Source organism: Lithohypha guttulata, assembly GCF_036872675.1.
Source record: "Lithohypha guttulata strain CCFEE 5908 chromosome Unknown scaffold_2, whole genome shotgun sequence".
NCBI classification, from domain to species: Eukaryota; Fungi; Ascomycota; class Eurotiomycetes; order Chaetothyriales; family Trichomeriaceae; genus Lithohypha; species Lithohypha guttulata.
Genome location: NW_027042751.1, coordinates 4,452,159 through 4,477,404, shown reverse-complemented (window position 1 = coordinate 4,477,404; position 25,246 = coordinate 4,452,159). Strand labels below are relative to the sequence as shown.

General features: G+C 49.2%; 9 protein-coding genes and 1 non-coding gene across 10 annotated transcripts; 6 read left to right on the top strand and 4 right to left on the bottom strand.

Annotated features, from left to right (window-relative positions):
- Positions 1-1,129: 1,129 nt before the first annotated feature.
- On the top strand, positions 1,130-3,199 carry LCB2_1 (serine palmitoyltransferase component; the record flags this gene model as incomplete). The annotated part of the gene is made up of 1 exon (XM_064898104.1): positions 1,130-3,199. One exon carries the CDS (start codon positions 1,130-1,132, stop codon positions 3,197-3,199), a length of 2,070 nt encoding a protein of 689 aa, XP_064757054.1.
- Positions 3,200-5,032: 1,833 nt separating this feature from the next.
- LTR64_003752 (uncharacterized protein) lies at positions 5,033-6,892 on the top strand (the record flags this gene model as incomplete). The annotated part of the gene is made up of 1 exon (XM_064898103.1): positions 5,033-6,892. The coding sequence occupies one exon, from the start codon at positions 5,033-5,035 to the stop codon at positions 6,890-6,892; it is 1,860 nt and encodes a 619-aa protein (XP_064757053.1).
- Positions 6,893-7,033: 141 nt separating this feature from the next.
- On the top strand, positions 7,034-7,134 carry LTR64_003751. Its single transcript has one exon. It is a non-coding gene; the product is annotated as a tRNA-Phe (tRNA).
- A 523-nt stretch (positions 7,135-7,657) lies between these two features.
- Positions 7,658-8,700, bottom strand: LTR64_003750 (uncharacterized protein; the record flags this gene model as incomplete). Its single annotated transcript, XM_064898102.1, has 2 exons — positions 7,658-8,637; positions 8,688-8,700. 2 exons carry the CDS (start codon positions 8,698-8,700, stop codon positions 7,658-7,660), a joined length of 993 nt encoding a protein of 330 aa, XP_064757052.1.
- A 432-nt stretch (positions 8,701-9,132) lies between these two features.
- On the top strand, positions 9,133-10,071 carry LTR64_003749 (uncharacterized protein; the record flags this gene model as incomplete). Its single annotated transcript, XM_064898101.1, has 3 exons — positions 9,133-9,192; positions 9,248-9,500; positions 9,548-10,071. 3 exons carry the CDS (start codon positions 9,133-9,135, stop codon positions 10,069-10,071), a joined length of 837 nt encoding a protein of 278 aa, XP_064757051.1.
- An 83-nt stretch (positions 10,072-10,154) lies between these two features.
- LTR64_003748 (uncharacterized protein) lies at positions 10,155-11,108 on the bottom strand (the record flags this gene model as incomplete). The annotated part of the gene is made up of 1 exon (XM_064898100.1): positions 10,155-11,108. One exon carries the CDS (start codon positions 11,106-11,108, stop codon positions 10,155-10,157), a length of 954 nt encoding a protein of 317 aa, XP_064757050.1.
- Positions 11,109-11,812: 704 nt separating this feature from the next.
- On the top strand, positions 11,813-12,460 carry LTR64_003747 (uncharacterized protein; the record flags this gene model as incomplete). Its single annotated transcript, XM_064898099.1, has 1 exon — positions 11,813-12,460. One exon carries the CDS (start codon positions 11,813-11,815, stop codon positions 12,458-12,460), a length of 648 nt encoding a protein of 215 aa, XP_064757049.1.
- Positions 12,461-12,898: 438 nt separating this feature from the next.
- LTR64_003746 (uncharacterized protein) lies at positions 12,899-13,948 on the bottom strand (the record flags this gene model as incomplete). The annotated part of the gene is given in 2 exon segments (XM_064898098.1): positions 12,899-13,644; positions 13,660-13,948. The coding sequence occupies 2 exon segments, from the start codon at positions 13,946-13,948 to the stop codon at positions 12,899-12,901; spliced, it is 1,035 nt and encodes a 344-aa protein (XP_064757048.1).
- Positions 13,949-16,806: 2,858 nt separating this feature from the next.
- LTR64_003745 (uncharacterized protein) lies at positions 16,807-19,134 on the top strand (the record flags this gene model as incomplete). The annotated part of the gene is made up of 1 exon (XM_064898097.1): positions 16,807-19,134. The coding sequence occupies one exon, from the start codon at positions 16,807-16,809 to the stop codon at positions 19,132-19,134; it is 2,328 nt and encodes a 775-aa protein (XP_064757047.1).
- A 1,986-nt stretch (positions 19,135-21,120) lies between these two features.
- Positions 21,121-24,207, bottom strand: LTR64_003744 (uncharacterized protein; the record flags this gene model as incomplete). The annotated part of the gene is made up of 2 exons (XM_064898096.1): positions 21,121-21,764; positions 21,837-24,207. 2 exons carry the CDS (start codon positions 24,205-24,207, stop codon positions 21,121-21,123), a joined length of 3,015 nt encoding a protein of 1,004 aa, XP_064757046.1.
- Positions 24,208-25,246: the final 1,039 nt, after the last annotated feature.

The window sequence follows — 25,246 nt, the reverse complement described above, 5'->3', positions numbered from 1 at the left end:
AACGGATGCTCACGAAACCGACACGCGATCTGCACGCGTTCTCGATGAGGCTATCGTCAGCATGGGTGGCTGGAAGTGCCTTTCATCTTTCCCGCAAAGAGACTTTTGCAGACACAACCGAGCAGTCGACTTAACAACCTTGGACCTGTCGCGTAGTGCGATTCGGGCCAACTAGGACCTTACTCATCAGGCTTACTGTGGGCTTGCATGATCATATGAGTCAGCCAAGGACTTTCCACCGATAATGAAAGAGGTTTCCTACACAGTTTCCCCGGAGTATCCAGGTCGAAAGAGGTCATGATGAGACGGACAAAAGCTTTCTTTATGATGTGTTTCAGTTTTATCTGGCGAAGGGCGGAGTGATGACTGGAGCACTTCCAGGCACAAAACTCGCATGCCAAGCCAAGTAATCAGCGACGTTAGGGGAAGCCCCGTTCTGCACTTGACCAAAAACAAATTAGTGGTGGCTGAATAGGTCCAAAGGTTAGGGGTTGTTGGACTTGAAGTCCACCTTCAATTTCGTCTTTAGGAGCACTAGCATGGGAGCTTGATCAAATGAAAAGACCTTCCTCACAATTCGGAATATTTCTCTGCTCGTGTGCTTCGCCCGTTCTTTTGGTCTTTCGCGATTTCGCTGCGCAGTGAAGCAGAGAAGTCATCAATGCTGCGAGTGTGCAGTCATTGCGTGCACGCCCTGCAAGGAACCAAATTTTAGTGCCTATTAGCGACATTTCCATCCGCTGGATCCCGAGCAGCGAACCAGAAAGCCGAGCGACTTCTTTTCAGAGAGCCGATTCTCCAGACTTTTCTCTCCTGCAATCCAACAATCGTCATCCATTCGAAGCTTGCATAGCACGACCATTGCTAAAACTCGAGCAATAATTTGTTTTGCCGCACAGCAACCACGACAGACCGTCCGACGCTCAAGTTTCCAGTTCGCACTCGTCCAAATCAGTGCGACAATCATCAGCCATTCGAACTAGCCACACCGCACATTCTCTGCACATACCTAATACAACATACACGTTGAATTCGAATAGCGAACATACATTGCATCTCACAAACTGATTCGAAGAAGATCGCAGCTCTGGCGCCCTTCCAATTATTCGACACACCTCGTACCTCTGCCATGCCTCGCCGACTGTCGAATAACCTCTTGAGTAGTTCGCCCCCGATCCCGTGGCCGTCATTCACCTCCTCTGAGAAGAGCGTCAATAAGCCTGTGCCTGTTCCTGTGCCTGTGAGCAGGCCGAGCAAGATCGCGCAGTTCTTTTCATCTACACCGAAAGACAAAGACAGGTACAACAGCGCTGCAGCAGCATTGCTAGCTGCGAGTAAGGCTCAAGAGCAGGCATTTCTGAACTCGAGCCCAACCACCATCAGCAATCCTACCCTGTCTTTGCCCACCATATCACTATCTACCGCTCGTGCTGACTCTTCGAACATGGACGAACCACCCACCACGCTATTCCAGCCCTTAGCGCCTGCCGAGGCACGAAGATTACAGAGACAATATGCGCAGTTCGGTCCGTTGAACTCGCAGTCCCATCGATACACCAGCAGACATACCGGTGGGGAGTTTTCTGAGCCCATCATGGACGAGCCGCCATACTTCTACCTCCTGACAACCTACATATCCTACCTCATTCTCATTATTTTTGGTCACGTAAGAGATTTCTTTGGCATGAAATTCAAGGCAGACAATTACCGACATTTAAAGTCGCGGAACGGCTATGCAGCCCTGAACAGCGATTTCGATAACTTCTACGTAAGAAGATTGAAAATGCGGATCAACGATTGCTTCAACAGACCCACAACTGGCGTACCTGGCAGGTACATCAATGTCCTCGACCGAACCTCGAACGATGGCAATTACCATTTTCAGATGACTGGAACGACGACCGAGACTTTGAACATGAGTTCCTACAACTATCTGGGCTTTGCTCAATCCGAGGGTCCCTGCGCAGATTTTGTCGAAGAGAAGGTGCGAAAATACGGCTTGTCAAGCTCGAGCACTCGTGCCGATGTTGGCACGTCGGACCTATGTGTCGAGGTTGAACAACTGATTGCCGAGTTCGTCGGCAAGGAGTCGGCTATGGTCTTTTCCATGGGCTTTGTCACCAACGCATCTGCTTTCCCTGCATTAGTGGGAAAAGGGGACCTGATCATCTCCGACGAACTCAACCACGCCTCTATCCGTTTCGGTTCGCGCCTATCTGGTGCTATGATAGAGTCCTTCAAGCACAACGACATGAAGGCTCTAGAGGCCAAACTCCGAGAAGCTATCTCACAAGGTCAACCCAGAACTCATCGACCATGGAGGAAGATTCTGGTGGCTGTGGAAGGCTTGTACTCGATGGAAGGCACAATGTGCAACCTGCCAGGACTGATCAGACTCAAGAAGAAATACAAGTTCAACCTCTTTGTGGACGAGGCACACTCCATTGGTGCACTCGGTCCGCGTGGCCGAGGTGTATGTGACTACTTTGGTATTGATCCTGCTGAGATCGACATCTTGATGGGCACTTTAACAAAGTCCTTCGGTGCCAATGGTGGGTACGTTGCAGGTGACAAGGCTCTTATCGACAAGCTCCGTGTGTCTACCGCTACCACTGTCTATGGAGAGTCCCCATCACCTGCCGTCCTTGCACAGATCCTGTCAGCTCTCCGGCTTATCAACGGTGAAATCATCCCTGGTCAAGGAGAGGAGCGCCTGCAAAGAATTGCTTTCAATTCCCGGTACTTGCGACTTGGTCTCAAACGACTGGGCTTTATCGTATACGGCCACGATGACTCTCCGATTATTCCTGTCTTATTGTACCATCCAGCCAAGATGCCTGCCTTCTCGCACGAAATGCTGAAAAGAAAGATCTCGGTCGTGGTAGTTGGATATCCTGCCACACCACTGATTTCTTCGAGAGCACGATTCTGCGTATCTGCTGCCCACAACAAAGAGGATATGGACCGACTGCTCTCTGCTTGCGATGAGATTGGCAACGTGCTACAACTCAAGTTCGCCAGTGGTATTGCTGGTGGAGCTTCGCCACTACCAGATAGTGTCACACCAGAAATGGAAAAGAGCAGAAAAGCACTGGAGAAGCACGACAAGATTGCCAAGCAAGCAGTTAGCCGGCCGAACTGGACCTTCGACGAGCTTGTGAGAAGAGGTGTGCAAGACGTCAAGGTTCCGTTGAGATGACAACCGTCAGCGATGAAGATTTATGTACAGTCCTTTCTGCTAATCCGACATCCGCCGCTGTTGATCACGGGATGTTTGGTCTTTGTTCTTTGAGCGTTCTCGTTTCTGCTAATTGTGCATGTTGTCGGATGAGTGGCGTAATCATTGTGGGTATCTGGCAAGACATGAGTATGGGTCACTCGGCTGGGCAGTCAGTCGCAATGCATTATTCTTGCATTCTGTAGAGATTAGATTACAAGGCCTAGATATCAAGATATCATTAGTAGTAATAATGGACAAATCAAACTCAAGGTCATCTGCAAATCTTATTCTAATTTGCCTTCAGCAGGAGTGAGGCTAGATGGTGTGCAGGAAAGTGATCAGGTGGACGTGAATGACCTGCAGCAGGGTTAGCCAGTGAAGGGAGCACACTCCTGTTCATTGGTGTCACAGCTACGCCGAAGACTTCCATCAGCGAATGAAGGTTGACTTGCGTGCCGCAGTGCAACACAGCTTGCCTACGCTACGTGTACAGGTACATTGCATCGAAAGGCAATTCGCTGAGCAAGCAGCTACATGCAAGGCGTGTACCATTAGGCAGAGAACTCGGGATGATTCTTTTGGAGCGAGACTTTGCGAAGTCGGTCCTTTCTGTTTTATCTCTGCCTCTCTAAGCGACAGACACGGCACGATGCGCTGTTGCGCCTGGCATCCTGAGACAGGACTTTCGAACTGCTGTTTGACACCTGGCCTGTTCGTTTCCCCTTCGCTTCATAGTAGTGTTTGATACTGACACGGTTCATTACAAGCGCAGCAACAATCAGACGCATACAACCTGGAAATAGTGTTTCTCAGTAGCAAGCTCTACTTCGTTAACTATGAAACACAATGCAAGGTAATGTTACTGGTTGGTAGCACGTGGCTGTGGTGAGCATACCCCACAGTCGCAGCTTCCTGTCGTTTGGTTCTGGTCCGCCGCCGGTGCCCTTCACTTTTTCTCAAAACTCTTCTAATCACAATTACTGACATAGTCGTCTTCGTAAGCTTGAGCATCGCACATCCTGTTCTCCCTTGATTGCTGAAATGTCCGCACCAAACCGGTCGACCTCCGTCTGCTTGCGCAAGCCGTGTAGTCGTCATGGCAAGCGACAAACTGCGAGCAACAGCCCCTTGCAAGCTGAAACTTCCATGACCGGTCGTGCTCTTCTCCACACAAGTAACATTGAGCCCATATTATTGGTTCTATGCAAGGCCAAAAACGCACGTTGATGGAAGCAACTGCAGAAGGACGCTCGGCCCCCCAAACAGGTATCGATCAGTCGTCCGTGCACAGGATCGATGGTTGTTTCGGAACGCTTTGATGCTTCCCAAACTCGACCCCGCTATTCTACCAGACAATCTGCTTTGTTCCATCAGAACGCAATCGCAAAAGTTCCACGCATTGTGATTTGTCTTGAGATGCTAGCTGGATACCCACAGCAAGCCTCTAGCTTCAAGTTGCCTGGCGTCGACCAACAAGAGTGTTCTTTATCTGGCAAGAGTGCCTTTGCCGAATGGAAGGGTGCCTTGCGTCCCTGGTTAGCCCACTGGCTAACATTTCCTTTCGAAGCCCAGAAGATCGATCAAACACTTCTACCTTGAGTCTGCCTGTCTTACGATTCACTTCTGTTCTCTTCCTTCCATGACTGCCTGAATACACTGAAATCTATAAAGTCCGTTGTTGAAGCATTTACATTGGACAAGTTGACATTGTCGCTAACCTCATCTTGCGACTAGATCATTAGAACTGACTAGTCTGGTACATTCTCACCGCCTTTCCTGATCACTCTGGAACATCCCTGGCCAGTCAACAGCATGGCAGCCTATGGATTTGCTGCAGAGGACCGTGATCCGGGTCGGACCTATACTCCAACTCACAGCTCTGATGAGGACTTACCACAGCTTTCCAGCCTGTCATTGAGTGAGAGGAGATACCGACTTTTTACCCTACGCAAAGATGGACGAAGCTGGATCCAGCACAGCTCTTCAGAATCACGTCTGTCGGAGAGTGAAATTAAGAAGCGAGCCAGTCGCTCTAGCAAAGCTTCACACAGTGTTGCAGCCCAGCTACAAAAGATGAGTCCTCCCAGAAGAAACGCTGTGGAGGGTCTTGTCGAGCGCGTCAACCGGAGAGATGTCAACGGAGATGTGTGGGATCTTTATGCAATCCATAATGACCAGCCAGAAGTGACTAAAAAAACAGGTGAAGTGCTTTCCTTCTCTATCGTCTTGAACAAAGTCAACCCCACTCGCCAACGTACAAATTCCATGTCACAAGAACGGAGACGCTCTGCGTACATATCGCCCACTCAAGAGTATGCTATGCCCACTCGTCGTGGATCAAAGTCTTATTACACCTCCCATACAAACCCAATACATGATAGCAATGCGGCGAGACAGAGCCAGAGCTTTAGAACCAGCCAAACTATCCTTGAAAATGACCCTTTCGGTAATGCTACCCTATTCTCGAAAGATGGAAAGCCAGTTGTCACTCCAGGAACTGCTGCATATCCCAATGCTGGTCTTCCACCTCATATTCCTCTGGACGAGCCAATTGGTGCTCCTGTTCGCGACGAAACGGAGAAGAAGGACGGCAAACCCAAGAAAACAAAGGGTAACAAGGATGACGATGTCATTGACCTTGACGCCTTGCTTGGTGGCAGTTTCAATGATGATGTGCTCGGAGGTCACTCACATGACAAGCATCACAAGGGCCATGAGCACCAAGACGATGACGATTTCGACTTTGATAGCCCAATCGAGATTGTAGGGGAGAACCACGGCCGAGGCCGCAAGCAGAATGAGAAGGGATGGGGATCTAAGACACCTAAGCAGGGCCTGTCTCGCTCCAGGTCGCGGCCAAAATTCAAACAGCAACGCTTCTCGAGCAGTATGCCGAGAGATGGTGAGTACAAAAGGTCGAGGCCAGAAGTCCTCACACCAGCGGGTCGAAGAAAGCAACCACAATATTATGGCTCGCACGGCTCAGCCACAACAGCGTCTATTCACTCTGATCAGTCTGTCCTTGAAGCAGAATATGAAGAGTATAGCAGCTCGAACTCAAGCCATGAATACGAGCAAGACGATTACCATGACTCGTATACTCCAGCACCCAGCAGTCGCTATGCTCGAGCTACCAATTACCATCGACGTGGTCCGCCATCTCCTCAACAACAGCGCTACGAGATGCCTGGAGACTATGTACCAGCTACACGGCATCCACGACAAGAGCGCCTGGTATCAGAGGGTGCCGTTGCACGATATGGATACAGTTATAGCCCACATCCAACCCAACGACCACCGTTGATCACACAGCATTCCGCGCCACGTTTTACTCCTTCACCTGTATCAGCGCATCCTCATTCCGCGTACCCACATTTACAAACGCCAGCCTACACTTATGACACAGCCTTGACACCTTACCCATCAGATCTTCGTCGTCGTGATTCAATTCAAACACATCATGCAGAAATGTATATGGATCAGGAGAGGGACAAGCACAGGAGAGAGATCGAGCTATTACAGCGCGAACGGGACATAGCAATACGAGAGGCAGAGATGCACCAAGAAGTCGCACGAAGAGCAAGCGTCAGTACACGACCTGGTGGTGGAGGTTCAAAGTATGTACACGAGCCAAGATTGAGCAGGCGATACACGGAGCAGTATCATGGTTGATTCATAGACATTGACAGTCTATGACGCGTATCAGAGTCGTAGATTTTCTTCTTTCAGGCATCCATAGCCTATAGCAGAATTTGCATTCATATTTTTTGCATTCGAAAAATGCTTAATAATTCACCCACGAAACTTGTACTAGCACCAATAGCTCAGCTGGGAGAGCGCCAGACTGAAGTCAAAACTTCAGTACAGACTAGTAGTTGATCTGGAGGTCAGGCGTTCGATCCGCCTTTGGGGCATGATTTGTTTTTGTTTTTTTTGTCACTTGTTGCATTTTCAGGTGTCGTTTTGTTAATGAGTCGAGTAGTGAGAATTCACGAGATGATTACGTTGTTCGCTGGGCAGATAGACGAGGTGTGGTTTTTGTGGTTGGAGAAAGTGCAAAGAGATGCCTGGAAACGCCTATGATTCTTGTCCGAAGGCTTGGCAGTAGCAGACCCGTGGCAGAAAAGACGATGTTTACGTCTTTCCTGCCAGCGCCCTGAGTAGTTACGCGTTTCGTGTTACACCTTCCTCGTTCGACAATTGATCAGGCGGCGTCCTGGTTACAAGCAGTGATTGCGATGTCGTAATTTTTGCTTTGATGTGCACGTGCACATGATCTCTGACCGAAATCTACAGTCTTCACCTGCAAGGACAATGTACGCATGATTCTATTGAACACATTCCTTCCCGTTTCTGGCGGCTCATTCTCGAGATACTCACTTCTGCCATTTCATGGTCTACACTTCTTCAGCCACAATCCTCCCTGTGACCATTGCTCTAGCTCGACCGCGTCTGTGCCTGAAGAAGAGGCTGCTGCTCCGAGTGTTTCGCTTTCGACTTGGAGGTATCGGTATCAGCTTTGTTCATGTTCGAAAGCTCTGCATACGCCCACACAACCGATATTGCGCCGCCTGGTCCCACGACTAGGCTTCCAGCTGCCATCGAAGCCAGCAGCACTGCTTTTGTCAAGACTGATCGATTCGAGTATGAGTGAAGGACCACATGACTAGCTAGACCGGTAGCCGTGATGGCAAGATCCGCAAGTAGCATGGCATGAAGGTCGCCAGTGAAGTCCACACCCACTCGTGGACGTAGTATCTCGTGAATAGGTATGTGACTGCCTAGAAGTTTGAGTTGGCCAATCGCGGAGACTGTGAAGCCCAAGCTAGCTTGCATCAGGACAGGGATCTTGTACGAAGCATCTTTTAACAGAGGTGCGAGTGAAGAGCGAAGCAGGATTCGCATTGCCAGGATGTAGATCGGATATGGCAGGACTAGCAGCAAGGCGTTGCCACGCCAAGATATCTGCGATGCATACCAACATGGCAGAGCATAACCCAGAGTGACACTGATGAGTGTAGCCCACGCGTCTTGTGGCGTAGGCTTTGGCGGCGTTGACTCAAAATCTTGCTCCCGTTCTCGTCGAGCTTGGATGACTGAGAAATACAATGGTATTGCCGCAGCTCCAGACGTTGCCTGAGCCACAAGCAAATGAGGCTCTGCCGGATTGAGCCAGGAAGAACCCTGACGTGTACCTTCATACACGACCACACCCACGAAAGTTACGCCGAACCTGAGCAACTGAGCGATCAATGCATGTGCTCCCGGTGCTTGAGGTAGACGCTGAATAGTCTCGTAGATCGCGCAGAAGTAGGGATCCACTGCCTGAGGCAAGAAGCGCAGGTATGGTCGTGCTGTTGTCGTAAAGCACTCTGGAAAATGGCCAGCTGGGTCCGTCCTAAGCACAGACTTCATCCCTGAGACGCTAGCATTAGTCATATGGGTTCGAGATAGTTCTTCGACATACCTATGATACCCATGGCTAGGAAGCCTGCTCCTGAAAGTGCCACGAAATATATTGAGCGCCATCTTCTCTTGACAAAAGACAGTGCACGATTCTGTGATGCAATCAGCTATGTCTACCAAAAATTCGGTGATGCATACATATCGTTGTTGCAGATGGTCTAGCATCGGTGAAGTCACACGTCGGTGGGTGGGAAAGCCGACTTTCAACTTGAACGTGACAGACACGAGCTCGTTGAGCTCTCAATGCCTAGCGAGTTCTGGGAGAATATGGTGGAAGTGAAAGGACTGCAGGGCTACGAAGTATTTTGTGGTGGTACTGTAAAGTGACGTATTTAGAGGCAGAATGCATCACGATTTTATGCCCACGATGTTAGTAGTTTTAACCTGAACAATAGCGTTATGCCACAACCACCACAGTATGTATCTTAGTTGACCGCAATAACGTCATGGAGGGAGCTTTCCAAAATAACCTGGTCGCCTTGAAAGACCAGGACAAAGTATGCAAGGTATGTGGTTAGTTGAATTGCGATTACATCCGAAGCTAGACTGAGTAGTGACCAGGCACTCGGCATTAAATTCATCACCTCACCAGAGATTGTCTATCTAGCACGAAATGCCGGCTTCCAAGCACTTTTCATTGATCTTGAGCATTCGAGTCTTTCACTGGAAACTGCAGGTCATCTATGTGTGGCTGGCATGAATGCCGGTGTCACACCTTTTGTTCGAGTTCCAGGACGTGCAGAAGCCGGCTTCATACAGCGCGTATTGGATAATGGGTCTCAGGGTGTTGTCTTTCCACATGTGGATACTCCTGGTTAGTGTGCCCAGCTAAGTCTGACAATGTATGTTGACTTTCTTCAGAACAAGCACAGATGGCAGTGAGAGCTAGCAAATATCCACCACTGGGCAAGCGCTCTATCACGGCAATGATGCCTCATTACGGTTATAGAACAGCACCGATTGCCGCCGTTACTGAAGTCGGAAACTCTCAGCTCTCGACAGTGATAGTGATGATTGAGAGTCCCGAAGCAGTCGAGAACATTGACGCCATTGCATCGACTCAGGGTGTCGACGTGATCCTAATTGGCACGAACGACTTGTCCATAGAACTCGACTGCCCTGGTGATTTTGACAATCCAAACTTCATTGAGGCAATTGAGAAGGTTGCCGCCTCTACCCGGAAGCATAACAGAATACTAGGAGTGGCTGGCATATACGACCGTCCCGACCTCATGCATAGATTCCTCCACGAGTGGGGCACACGTTTCGTGCTGGGAGTAATGGATTTGTCTCTTATTGCTAAAACTGCTGCGGGTGTAGCTACAGAACTCACAGATCTGGAAGAACCCAAGGATTATGCCACAATGACGACAATTGGAAGCTGAATGAAGAAGCAGACTCGACGAGACGAAGAACAACAGGCTGACACGAGTCGGAATTCTGGAGCCATTGACGATGGCTTAGACGACTAGGATTTCTTTGGAAACAGACTGGGTATATCGAAAAATCCATCTTGCTCCATAACTTTCAGGATCTGGCGCCCACCATATCCTGTCTCGACATCTTCTTCAATATCAACAACGCCGCTCGGAAACACACCAAGCGCTCTTCCGTCCATCTGATCGTCTACTGCACATCTCCCGCAAGCATCGACCACATACTCGATTGGTGCCCATGGTAGCTTGTAGCCTGTCGCCTTACTCGGTTCATTCGGATCCTCAATTTGATGAACCTTCTTGGTCAAGGGTGTGAGAATGTATCCTGGTAGAAGGCAATTGACACGGGCATTGACGCGATGTGCTTGTGATCTTATCGATCTGAAGAGACCTCTGATGCCATACTTGCTGACGCTGTAGTCTGTATTGTATGGCAGGTCTATGTATCCAGTCATGCTCGACATCAAGATAAGACACTTCTTGGGTTGAGGTCCTTGAATATTGGACGAACCTGTTCCCTTGAGCCGGAAGTACTGCAAAGCCAGTGCTGTGGACATATACTCTCCCGTGAGGTTCACGTCAATGGCCTTCGTGATCGGCGGAGTAGGCTCGTTGTCAAGGGTAGGCTCAGGTTGCTGCAGCATTTCATCGACAAGCCCTTTTCTCGCACCATCGGTTCCAGCAAACAGTATCGCTATATCCAAGGTCTTGGTCGGCGCGAAGTTGACGGCATGCTTGAAGGCTTTCACGGACGAAGCCCAGTCTGTTGTGTTACACTCGACGAAGCTGACATGTTTTCCCTGATCAGATAGTCGCTTAGCCAGTGCCTGACCAGCATCCACGGCCATATCGGCGATCGTGACATACGCGCCATGGCTGGCAAACTTGATTGTTGTTGCTTCACCTAGACCGCTTGAGCCACCAGTAATGATGACTGACTTGTCTTTTAGTTTCGAGTAATTGATCTCACCTTTTAGGGTAGTCATGGCGTGTTTCAAAGGCAACCTCGAGTTACTCGCAGCTTTGTCGGAAGCTAGAAAGTGAGGTTTCTAGAGCAGATGATGCTGTAACTCACCGTCATTCAGCCTTGTCTCGTTTCGACAGGTTCTCCTCAAATGACTTCCCCTCATAGACATCCAAGTCCTAATCCTGATATTCAGGAGCATCACATCATGCAGGCCATAGCCGAGGCTTGCAGACATAGGTCAGAATCGTAATGACGATCGCCTCGTGATAAAATTGTCACTCGTTCTCACGGTCGACGCGCGCTAAGCCAGTCGAGTCCGCTGAATGAATTCTCGGCTGACTCACACGCGCGTCTTTCGCGTTGATCGAAGGCAATGATGAAACCCTTTGCTGGACGGCTTTGTAATGGAGGACGTCTAAAAGCAACCTAGGCACATACACGAGTCGTCTTCTTGTGATAACCGGCAGGACAGACAGCTCGCGAGACAACTGTCGTTCCCATGAGGCAAGTCATCCGAGTCGTTCGTGACGTGCATATTAACTTGTTCCACGACCTTCACGTCACCTAGTATTGCACAATCTTCTGCTACAGAAATTAAGTGTAATGCGTCTTGTAGCCACTAGACGCGCTTCATACCTAGTCAGATCCATTACTCATCTCAAAAACAGCTCAGTACAAAAGAGATACTCTTCAGAGCTCTTCCGCCGCGTCGACAAGGTAATCATGGCCTCCAATCCCCACGTCACAGCACTCCACGACCTACCAGCATCCGAAGCAAAATGGGTCAATCTCCAGAAAGCGACATACATAGACGCCAAGGGCAACGAACGAGTCTGGGAAGTCGCCAGTCGCAAGACACGCGGTAAAGCTGGTATTGATGCCGTGGCTATGGGGAACATTATCTACCATCCCTCGAAGCCACCTTCCACAATCGTAGTTTTGCAGTTCCGACCTCCGATTGATGCTATCACTGTTGAGTGGCCAGCCGGCTTAGTTGATGCGGATGAATCACCCGAGGAAGCTGCAGTCAGGGAACTAAAGGAAGAAACTGGCTACGATGGCAAAGTCATTAGTGTGTCACCAACAGTCGCAGCTGATCCTGGTATGACGAGTGCGAACATGAAGTTGGTCATGATGGAGGTTCATCTGAAGGAAGGCGAGCCAGAACCTGAACAACACTTGGACGAAGGAGAGAACATCCAACGAGTGACTATTCCACTGGCCGAACTGTACGAGAGGCTGAATGAATTCGCGAGCAAGGACAGATACTGCATCGCGGCGAAGCTCTATCATTGGGCTGTTGGTGTGCAATTTGCGAGAGATCATCCTCACCTGTTCGAGAAGTTGTCTCAGCCTGGCGCATCGACCTGAGTTAGTGCTCGATGGAGCTTGAATGAATCACAGCAATCTGGCTGCTGAGATTATGCGACCTATGCACTGCGCTTCTCAGAGACATGCGGCTCAATGAACGACTATAATGACACATCACATTATTGTCTACTTTTTGGGACTTTGTGAGATGTATCAAAATTGTATCAGATGGTCATTCACTATCTTGTTGCTATAGGTGGTTGTGTCGCGAGCTCAACCAAGCTGCTTGGGGACCACATATCCAGTTTCGGCGCCACAAAATGAGATTGCCCCTTCCATCAATCGTCAAAAGAGGTCAATACAGTCGAATGCAAAACAAAATTTCTTCCAATGTCTCTGTTTACTCACTTCTGGGCTTCGAGACACAAAGCATGCCTCCGAAGCATATTTTCAAGATCTCCGTCGCTCCTCGCTACCTGTCTGGCGATGGCATAAACACTATGCGCACAGCTCTGCTGGTAGTGTACACTGGTTATCTGCAATCACATTTCCCGTTCCAGTCGTGTTCACAAAAATGTCGTAATCGTTATTGACAAGGACGTTGTCGACAATCTTGTTGTCATTGGCCACAAGATCAGGACCAAACTCGAGAGCATCGACTAGGACGATACCAGCAGCAACACCTCCAGCCCGCTGATCACGAATGACATTTGACTGGACGTTTGTGTTGTCAGCGGCAAAGATCACAACACCTCCTATGATAGGAGATTGACCTATGCAAGCAGGATTCGATGCGCCGAAACTATTGTGGACGACCTGGGCACCGTTGACGTTCGGATCGACAAAGGAGCCGACGCAGCCATTCGTGACTTCATTGAAGGCTATTTCTGAGCCTGAGGTCTGAACACATAGTCCTACACTGTAGCCAGATATGTGGTTCTTGACGACTCGAGCGCCAGAAAAGTTGTCCGTGCAGATGGCGATGTATCGGAGCGACTCTTCCGACACAACGTTATTCTTGCTGACGACAGTGTTCGTTGAGCCAGCAGCGAGAAAGCCATATTGACCACCGTTGTAGAGATTGTTGTCAGCCACGCGGGTGTCCTCTCCACCTACGACAAGAATGTTCGCCCCATCAAAGTCATTCACGTTGAAGCCAGTGATAAATACATCCGTGACGGGCTTTTCCACAGAAAGTACTTTTTGGTGTTCAGTAACGAATGGTGCGAGCTCGATGCCGGATCCTGTAACACAAATACCTGCACTTGTTGTTCCTCCTGCAATACCGGTGCATGTATTGACTGCAGGAACTGCTGGAGGAACAAGAGTGGCGCCGTCACCAATCAAGGCAATGCCATCCTTGCTGATAGTGAGCTGCTCAGCATATGTTCCTGCTCCGACCTTGATGCGAGTACCAGCTTGTGCTGCATTGATTGCGCTTTGTATTGACTGGCCAGTATGGACATAGACTTCGGCACCACCGTGGGAGGGAAGAGCATGGATTGTGCAACACAATGATAACAGCAGTACCAAAATCGTGTTGGACATGTTGATTGCTGGACTACCTAGTGTGAGATTTGAGAGGTGCTCAACTTCAGGACAACCAGTCTGAAACTCCTTGATGTATCGAGTCGGTGATGAGACTCCGGCTTGCTATGAGAGGGACTCGAGGCATTGTTGAGAAGGCAACACGGAATATGTAGCTCAAACATCTCGGTATGTCCGCGCCGAGTTCAACAGCATGCAGGGAATAGCGGCGCCACCACTTCCACTGGTGCAGTGTTCGTCGACCTTTCGAAAGTCAAGAGCCGAAGTCACCTCATGAATTATAGGTTGTGTCAGGCTTATGCTCCAGACAGCTTACCGATTCAAGCTCGCCAACATGCCAAGACGACCGCGGACGGATAGGACTTTCCTCTTCTTGATGCATACCCTTCACCTTCACGAAGTTTTTTGCAATTGTTATGTCAAGCAGAAACGTGCAAGCGAGGTCACGACCGGTGACTCCAGAATCAAGCTATGTTCTCCGGAATCTGGATGGCCCATGCCTCGTATTCAGGTGGGGCAAGCTCGTGGACAAGCGAAACTGGCCCAAACAGGAAAGATCTTGTCGAAAGCGTAGTCGAGCCAAGATGTTGATGCATTGACGCGATGGACAAATCGCATTAGCTTCTCGAAGCATGTTGGTCTTCAGCCAAGTTTCTGAGATGAACAGGCAGTAAGTTTGGTACAGTTGAAGAACACTGAGTCGCAAAGATTATGGTGCGGTTCATGAGCTAGCATTATTGGCCGATGTTACACTCACGACACATCGATGAGCCGGCAAGTATTTTTGTATTGATGCAGTGACATTAGGGCCATCACAACCTCAAACGAACTAGTCAGACTTTCTCGTCGGTATCGTCCTCTGGTGCTGGAAGGTTGCGAGTAATATATCGAATCAGACTTATGAACTCTCCTGCAGCACGCGCTGTCAGTATATGCCACCAACCATGTAGTTCTGTCAAGAGGCCGAGCACGACACCAATCCCTGATGGAAGCAAGTCGATCAGCTGTTCCCTGCTGTCACGAAGGAAGTTGCACCACGAAGGGCTACAATCGATCAGCCAGAGAGCAAAAGCAAGACTTAACGTCATGCATGCACTCAGCAGATGCTTATACAAGCGGAAACGTGTCTTTGGCTCATGCTGCCTGATCATGCTCACTGCTTTGCAGCCGCCGACGAGAACGAAGAATGTGATAATAATACTGTGCATTGTCAAATCGCCAACGTATAGGGTAAATGTGGTTACGTAAAGAAGGGTGAGTACGATCAAACCTCCTGACAATGAGCGAGTACGATATTCGATTGAGGCTCGTGGCTCGAGGGATCCTCCGCATTCAGCTCGAGAGTCTCGCGAATGAGATCGGGTTACAAGTATTCGCCAGACAGTGCTCCCTGCTCCGAGCACGCAAGCACTCAGTATCCAAGCGAAGACGAGTTCCCATCTTGTGGATTGGAATGGATATCGTGGGAGCAAGCTCGAAAGACCGAGGGAGGAAAGACTTTGTAGGAGCGCGGTCACGAGTACGCTTTGCCAGAAAGGTAAAGATGGGTTCACTGCTGGTTGGGCATCTTCTGTTGTCTCTGTTGAGGTCGTGTAGAATGTGGTGAGCAGCTCGAAAGCAAATCCGGCGATCAACAGTAAGATTGAAGTTTCGTTGAGGAGCCGAGGTATATGCCGCAAGGTCAGATGGAAGATGGCGGATGTTAACCCAATGGCTAGCAGAGGTAAGGTATGAATATCCAACACCATGGAGGCTGCATCATTCGACCGATGTCTCTCGGATGCTGGCGGTGCAACCTTCCTTGACGGAAGCGAGAGATTTGGAGGGTTGTATGCATAATAGACGTATGCCAAATTGCTGATTGTGTTGACAAACTCGGCTACGTAAAATGATGTTGCATAGTTCTCTTCACAAAAGTTCGTGCTGGCGGTTGTGGGAGACCAGAAGCCATAATCTCGGCCACGGTGGTGCAGTACTGTCTTTAGTCAGCTTCGGAAGGTATAGAAGCAAACGAATATCCTTGAGAGAGGTTTATGCATACCTTTACCCCCAAAATCCGACATATTCGTGGTTATGATGAATTTAAGCGCTCTTTAGTGGCGTAAGATGAAAGAGCACTCGCATACCGCTCACACGAGCCGTCGACATTACCACACAACTTGGAAAACAACATAGGAACAACATTTATACCAAACATGTCGGGTCTTCCGGCACACCCTCCACAGCAAACAAGCTTTGGGTCGCCAACTCAAAATTATTGCCGTGAACCCCCAAGCCGTCACTTCCGCTAATGGGCGGGTGTTCGAATTGAAGCACGGTTGAGTAGAAGAGCACAAGTACGAAATTCCGGTTCACTAGAAGTTCTCCAGGTTATTGTGAATCACATGGCCTGTAACCGCCACTAAAGGTCGATGCTCAATGGCTGAAACACTCGTCTGAACCACTTGGCACCCACCAGGGGCGGCAGTGGTTAGACTATCCTCGATGTGGACTATGGAGACTTTGCTTGGAGCTTGTTTCAGTCGCCCACCATGTGATGGCCACGAGCAAGACTTCAAGCTGGTCTGATACTCGAACACGGTACGCCTGGATATTGCTGACCAGGCTCTTCGACATGTGTAGCGCCGCCAGCAATTTGAGCTTGCTTTGTCGACAATCATGGCAGGAAGAGTACATCTTCCACCCAACGATCATGAACCAGGTCCCAGACTATGGCGACGACAACAGTACTACTGGATCTTGCAAAGTTGACTATCGTAAATTCTTGTCACGTTTGCTCGCGCGCCTTTCAGCCGGAAGACACTTTCTTTAGGTGTACGAATTGTGACGATAATGCTCCGAATACGTGCAAAAATTGCATGCTTGACGACTATAACCCAAGGGCTCATAATTTGAGGCCCTGCTTCCTCGATCCGCGAGATGAAAAGATCACCTGGCTTACTACACCAAATCCTGAGAGGTTTAGGGAGCTCGTGGCTTTAGCGCAATCTGACCCCAAGTTCAAGCTCCCTATCGATGTCAAAAAGTTCTTCGCTGGAGTTGAGGATTTGCCAGGCCTGTCCGTCGAAAGACTCAATGCGGACGAAAACTATGATACCATTGCAGGTGAAGAGCAAAAATCTGCAAGGGCTCGAAAAGTCCAGAATGATTACTCCCTGTACGAGCCACTGGACCACGACAAGCGAGAGATACGCATTGCATTACTCCTCCAGGGTCCCAAGGAAGCACCTATCAATGTTGTCATCGTGAGGATGTCGTATCCTTGGACGCAACGAGCATATATGGCACTCTCCTACTGCTGGGGTCCATTGGGTGAGACACGACCCATCTACGTTGGCCATGCAGCTCGGAAAGTTGGTGAGAAGGAGAAGACAGGCCTGCGAGATCAGGGGTTTGACTGTACTGCTGGTCTCGAGATCGCGCTGCAGGGACTGCGTCAGGAAGACCAATTCGTCGCAGTCTGGATTGACGCGTTGTGCATCAATCAGGCTGACCCCGAGGAAAGAGCTTACCAGGTAAGCATCATGTCTGAGATCTACGCAAACGCAGCCAGTGTATGCATATGGTTGAACCTTGAGGAAGAGCAGTCCATAGCCATGCAAGCTATCCGGACCATTGGCACTGAGAAGGATAGAGTGCGCGCTGAGAAAGATGTCCCAGATTCTGTCTCGGACGTACGAATGGTCCAGATGATGCTTCGTAATGGTTCATTCATGAGCACTAAAGGAGCGGTCACGACCGAGTACATTCTGCAAATCTTGACAGGACTCTTCAAGAACCCTTGGTTCAGACGCGTATGGGTCTTGCAGGAAGTTTCGAGCGCAAGAGGCGAAGTCTTTTTGCTAGGCAACAATGCACCTGCGGTGTCATGGTCCCATGTTCTCTTTGCCGATCTCTTCATCAGCGTCGCGTACAAATTCCTGAGGCTGAAAATCTCGGGCCTCACCCAACCTTGGCGCGATTTTGAGAGGAATGAGCGTGGTCCTGCGGGTGGATCGCCTCAACGTGTTCCGATATTAGAGCTGTTCGAAGGTGTTTGTCAGCAATTCGACGCAACAGATACTAGAGACAAGCTCTTTGGTCTTCTCGCTATGGGACAGGAAACACATGACATCTTGGCACTTTCCCCTCTAATAGCTCCCGATTACCGCAAAAGTGTGAGCCAAGTGTATATCGACTTCACGAAGTGGTGCATTATCACCTCCCGTTCTCTTGCCGTTCTGGGGTACGTGACTTTTCTTCGGAGAGGTCATCTGAGTGGGTCGGATAGGTTGACGCTCCCCACTTGGTCGTTGTCACCAGTACCCAAGTTCGACGGACATGGCTCTAAGCTCAGCGAGGTGCCCGAATTTCACGCATCTGGCGACATGGAGCTCGATCTCGAGTTGATCATCGCTTCAAGCAAGAACGCAACGCCCTCCCTGCAGCTTGGAGGTTGCCGACTCGACACGATTAGCAACGTTTCGAAGATGTATTTCTCAAACCGTTGGTACGACAACAGCGACCTGTACATCATGAACCCCGAAACAAACACTTACTACTCTGGTGGCCTCAAGTACATCTGGTCACAAGTCGGTTGGGGCGGTCGACGAGCTTATGATTGTGAGTTTCTAGACAGATCGACCTCATGCACATGCCAGATATTACTAGATAGATTCCTGACAACATTGACGTGCGGTGGAATGCAGCAGCACGGAAACTGCGATCGCGCGAAAGGAGTCCATAGGACAAAGTGGTTCAAGGCCTCGGACATGTATCAGGACTTTGCAGCGCATTGGGCCCGAAACCAGAAGGAAGATCCGCAAAACGGTGGCGACCAAGAGATGAAGCTATTCTGCCCTCACGTCAGAGAATTGCTCCTTCCGCTGGCTGAGAAGGGAAGTGCTGACAACTTCGCAGAATTGTTGTTGAATGCTAGCAGGAAAGCCTTTGGGACGACTAATCATGGCAGGCTCGGTATGTGTCCTCCTGGTACAAGAGAAGGAGATGTGGTTGTGGCCCTATTCGGAGGCAAGGCACCATTTGTGTTGCGAAGGCTCGAGCACACAGCAAGCTCTGAGGCAGATGGGTGGGAATTCTTAGGCGAATGCTATTTTCAGGATTTTATGGATGGACAGCACGTTAGAAGGAAATTGACTGACAACGACCCAGGCGAAATTTTTGACTTGCGATGTTCAAGCATTTGAGCATTCCCTATCCATTTCGAGTCAATGGCATGTCTTTCACGCTCTTTAGCTGCATCTTTGTCGACCAGCGGGCTTCAGCCCTGTTGTTCACCACAAAGCTATCAGCAGCTCTCTCTTCCAGTATATATTGGATGCCAACAATTGTGCTTGACGTTGTCCGTACAAAGTACATCGGTGTTGTCAAGATAGCTGCTATCAACCTTTCGCTCGTGAAAATGCTCAGCCACTTCCTCAAATATATGTGTGGTCGTCTTCTCGATACCATGCGGTTATGTCAGGACTCACGAAACCATCTGTGAGTTTTATTGCGAGTATCTTTTTCCTTCGAACATCGATGCGTAGGTCCTAGTCCTGATCAGTTTGCAAGTTCACTTGGATGTCATCCCACGGACACATTCAACGATATAGATAGGTTCGTGCCTAGCTTAGACTCCACGATGAGCTTACTTACTATTAGCACTTCCTCATGCTGCTCAATTTCATCTTGTCTCAAAAGTTTGATCGCGCTCCCGCACTTCAGGGTTATTAGGCAGTGGATCTGAATCGGTGCTGCTTTCATTCTTTCAAGATGAATGCTCATAGGCCCTTCGTTCAGAGTGTCTGTCTCCTCCCAGATATACCGGAAATCATGTGTTTTTTCGATTGTCGATTTGATGTTCTTGCGTGTATGGTCACTGAGCTGGTGACGAAGGTCTGGATTTCTCCAAGAATTTTCCGGTCGTGCCTCATGGGCAAGCATGATTGTCGGCTCCCGTGCTAGAGCTGTTCCAGCATGCCAAAAGTAGCATTGATTAGCGTATACCTCTATTCTTGCAAGCTTAGGCATGCAATCTTTCTTCTTCCACACGTACAGAAGAGAATCTTGACAGTAGCCTGAGCAGACACCGACGAATGATTGAATGAGGACCTATGCCATTCAACGGGATCTCCCGCAGCTGCAATATCTCAACCCATGTTGTCTGGGCGTAGACGTCGATGGCTTCCGTCAGAAAACGTTTCGAAACAAACAGTTGAGCAAAGATTGGAGGCAGGCTCAGGTCGAAGACACAAGACTTATCGTGGCGCGACGGCTGGTAGGTGACAACACTATAAAAACCAATCAATGTGTGCTTCGCTCGATTGATAAGTGACGGATCATTTGCACCCCCAGCGAACACGTATTCAAGGATATTCGTCTTGGCTTCAAGTGGCAGATCGTTGCATCGGAAAGGTGGAGGTTCAGCAACGTCCAGACGGAATTCTTGGAAAGGAGCACTGTAAGCCAATTTTCCGAGATAGTCTACCGCACCCTTCAAAGTCATCGTAGAACGTTCATGAAGCCTAGCACTTGGAGTAGTGGTAGTAGAACAAGAATGGGTAGATCTGTATGTGATAAGAAAGAAGGTGAGAAAATTTGCCAGGTGCAAAAGTGCAGGAGTGTCCAAGACGAGGGTCCTACATCTGAGCTACTACACGTCTGATAGTTGATACATTGTAGATTGACTTGATGCTTACATTGACCTCTCTTCCCCAACACTTTGAACTTTATACATATCTCTGGAAGCGTATGCTGCCGATCAATTGAGTCATACTAACAGCACTTCTCTTCCTGAAGTTGTGGTTACGGCTTAAAGTCTTTACCCAATTCCATACAGGAAAAGGTTGATGTCGCTGCATGGTTCGAACCAAGAAATGGAGGTCGCATCATTGACGCTGTACAGAGAGCAACCGTCTCAAGAACATGGTCAAGAGCCGCAGGTTGATCAGCACGAAATTTTCAAGAGTTCATTACAACAACATAGCAGCTCCAATGGATACGCGGTGAAGATATTCAACTTGCGCAAAAAGTATCGCTTGCTACGGTGAAGTAGGTAGTCTGTGTCATTATGGTGTCTGCCATTCTGGTACATAAGGTCGACCGTGCTATGCTTAGATGGTACCACCACATCCAACCACTTAATTCTATATGTAGCTTGGATATATACATTTTTCGACTCAATCATAAAGTCAACATGGTGTAGGCAGACCAGAGCTCGACTCATGCTCTAACTCGGAACCTAAAAGCCATTGTGGCCAACCGTTACCAGTTCGCAGCACAGCTTGCATGTCGAGGTCTGCAGGAAACCATCGATCTCTTCTCGTAGTGGACTTGTCTCCACCTTCTACAGCTGCACGAGCAGCTCTTGTAGTCCTGCTCTTTTTTCCCTGCGAGGAGTCTAGCTCGTTTCTTTGCTGCTCTAGCCTGTAGTCGAATGCAGTGATGGATCTCACATAGGGAGCAATGTCTGTGGCCATAATGGATTGCGGCGAGTCAAGCGATGGCGCAAGACGACCTTGTGTTGGAGGAAAGATAGGTCTCTCCACGCTCAGTGGATGCAGGCAGGCGAAGAATGAAGCGTGATTCTCCTTGTCCAGCGTGTTATGCGTGGCGACCTTGCTGAAGACAAATGACCTCAACTCTGCTTGATTGAGCATCGCGGAACGACACATCTTCGCAGCTAGTATTGGTCTGACTGACGAGTCTAGCATCTCCGCGTCGCTGAGGAGCTCGGTCGTTTCTAGTGCCTGCTGTATTGAGGTCGTGTCTACGTGTAGAGCTTTGGCGAGCATCATTTCCAAGTATTCGTTGGAAGGTACGTCCAAGCACTGGTCTAGAAAGCGTATGCTGTCTTCGACATCATCGAAAGTGTTTGGGAGTAAATCGAGTCCCTGCCTGAACGTACCTTCACTGAAAGTGCGTAGCTTAACTGCTGTGCTCTCGGGCTTTGCTGTGAATTTCGGGTACCAGTCCAGACCTGCTCTCTCGGATCCGACCGTCATTTGGCACCAAAACTCTAGCTCCATCATCGTAGCCCTGAGGTCATAACCTTTGCTGCAGTATAGACTCTTAATTGCATTCTTGTCGATGAGATGACCCTCAATGGCTGCGATATATACCAGGTACTCGGCTACCACAGCAGGCGCTGGTGCTTCATAGAAAAGCGTGGTGTAGAGATCTAGCTCATTCTTGGGCACACTCTGCGGATCGTTGCAGGTTAGAATTACTGGCCGTTTCGAATTCTCGATCAAGGACTGCACAGCTGACCAATATCCTCTATCCTCTTCAAAAATTTGATCCACTTCTTCGAACAGTATCAATGACTGTTTCTGCTCTTTGGCGGGCATTGGCGCGGAAGACCTTGAATCAGTCTTGGGCTTCTTGTTGGCACCAGCAAAGAGTGCTGCAACCCCTGGCTGATTATGGTCCTCCTGACTAGATGACATATCAAGGTCAGGCAAAACGCTCGAGTCTCGACTTGCATTGTGACCTCCCTGCACCATGTGGTTTTGAGCCATGTCACCAACACGATCGAAAATATCCTTCTGACTGCGTTTCATGCCTGCGTGTATCTCAAAGACCTCAAATCCGAGCTGTTTTGCCACTGCATACACTGATGCTGTTTTGCCGCAGCCATTGGGACCAACGATGAGAATAGCATTCTTGACCTTCTTGATGTCCTCGTCTTCGTCATCGACTATGAAGTCGTCAAGTTCCCCATTTTTCTTCGGCTTCTTTCTTCGTCGAGTAGACGACTTTTGGCGTGTGTCATTGAGCCCTTGCTTGACATTGTGAACTGCGAGTCCACGAAGCCAATCGTGTAACTCACGACAAGACGGCTGCAGAACCTCATCCCAAGTTGTAGGACAGTGCTGCTGTGCCCAGGGCAGTGGTCCAGGCGCTTTCATACGGTCAAAGGCACTTAACTCAGAAAGCGCCTTGTTTCTCGCTCCTGAAATTGCATGCACGTGGTTGTGACCGAGGCCATGAGTAGGCATGCCATACAAGGCTGACTCAGCTGTGCTAAACAATCTTTTGGGGGCAATCAACCCAGTACGGTGACTGTTGTTCGCAGAGAGCAGCCGTTGTTGGTAGCGTCTGAGAACGGAGTCCTGCTCATCAGTGACTACAGTACGCGCCCTGTGTTTCTGTTTACTGAGCTGTTGTGGTATGCCATGACTTTCATATTCCCTCCTTTGCGGAACGCCGACATGCTGGAAAACGTTTGGAGGCCATATTGGTTTCTGCAGATTGGAGTCTCGGTGTAGTGCAGGCTTTTTCGAATGGAAGACAATATCTTTCCATGCCACTGGCTTCTTCACCTCGACAACCTCATTATTTTGTTGTGCTTGCGCGTCCTGGTTCAGCGAACTTGAGAGACTGCTTTCCGGTTGTGGTGCTACCTTTCCGAGGAAGAAGGGATGAGTGACTCTGCTTGTGGTGCTCGAACGTATGTTTGCAGAGATTGGGTTCTTGTCGTTGAGCTGGTTATGCGCGCTCGGCTCCTTGGCTAGTATAGTATCGATGCTCTTTCCTGTATTGCCTTGATTGTGGTATTTGATCTTCACCACTAACGTATGTGCCAGCCTGCCTTTTTTCAGAACAACTTTCTTGCCATTTGTGATTCTTGTAGACTTTCGTGCGTCGGTTTGTGTGGTAATGTCTTTCGGCGCCGTTTCAGAACCTGATAGTAGCGTTCCATTGCCACTGAGCTGAATTGTTTTCTTCTTCGGAGTCCTTTTGGACTCCGGAATGGCCGGGGTGATATCGCTGTGGTCTTTTATTGACACATCAGGAAGGGCAGATTGTTGGCCTTTAGAAGTACTAGTCTTTGGTGGTCGCCCTCTTCGCCTTTTGGGAGTTACTGGAGTTGGTTGAATGGAAGGAGTCGCAACATCATCGGACATTCGTTGCTGCGTTGTTTCAGCCTGCAAGTGGTCCCCAGTATCCATGTTCACGACTTCTCCAACAGCAGAGTCACTGCTTGCATCTGGATGAATGTTCGGCTCAACACTAACTTTCCGCCTTTTCCTACGATCGCCTACAGGGTCGAAAGCCTCGGCGGTCTTGGAGAACCCAACATCTTGCGATATTTCGGCGTTGCATTGTGCGTTTCTTGCAAACCCTATATCGTTGTGTCGTACCTCGTTCGGCTGCTTCTCATCGACCAGCCCATTGCTGTCATTCGTTTCGAAGTGTCCTGCATCGTCATCTGCTTTGGGCGTAGGGATAATGTTGGAGCCATTGTTCACTAGGCTGTGCTGCACTTCCTCCATTGTTAGGCGATATAGAGATTGTCGAGGAGCACCGGCCTACCTGGTCTGAAGAATGAATGCATTACTTCTTGACTCTAAGGTCCTTCATGCTGGCGTACTACCACAATCGTAGCAGCATCTTTGCGGATCTACACAGACTCTGTGAGATTAATGTGAGGCAGAAGGCAGATCTTGAAAAAGGTCCTGATCAGATGCTAACCTCAAATTGAGATTCTTCGTTGTTGAAATGTAAAGACGCGTGACTGCGGAAGGCACGCGCAGAGGCGTGCTTGCGCAACGCGTGTTGGCGTCATCGTTCCTGTCCCGAGTGTCGTCGGAGTTCTGAAAGGCAAGTCCGACGAACTCTCACAGAACTACTCCAGATGAATGCATCTTAAGGAGCTTTGCACGTGGGCTTTGTGAACTTTGGTGAAACGTATGCTGTTGAGCAACCAGGTAAGGTTTTGTGATGGAAATTTCGAGATGCTCACTCGGTCACGAAGTGACATGATCTGATAATCTGGTGCAAATGGATAGGTAGGGAAGACACTCTTGTCTGGCGAGCAGCCCGGTACTGTCTGAGTTAGAACAAATGAACGAAGTTGTATATATGGTTCCGCTGCGTCGTGGAAGTCGTGCTTAGCACCTCAGCTGGATACGAAGATCGCGAAGTTGAAGAAGACCTTCCGCGCTACATTGGTCTCTGGACATAACCTAGAATCGACCACCGGATTGTTCAAGGCAGACCCTCTAGACTAGTGGTGTTCGACCAGGCAGGAGAATACAGGATGCCCATGGTTAAACATCATAACATTTGTATAGTATTTAGGAGAGTTGAATGAGATGAAAGCTCAGACGAGGTTGCATCACCGTTGTGTCTGTGACCTGAATAAAATTACCATTTCAGAACCAGGCATTGCAAATTTGCGAACAGTCGATGAAAGTCATTCAAACACAACTGTGCACGACGACCGGCCTCGTGCTCTCACTCAAATTATATGCGTACATGTATGTAAGATCTATATACATTGATCTCGTAGCAAAACAGCTTCGCGCAGTC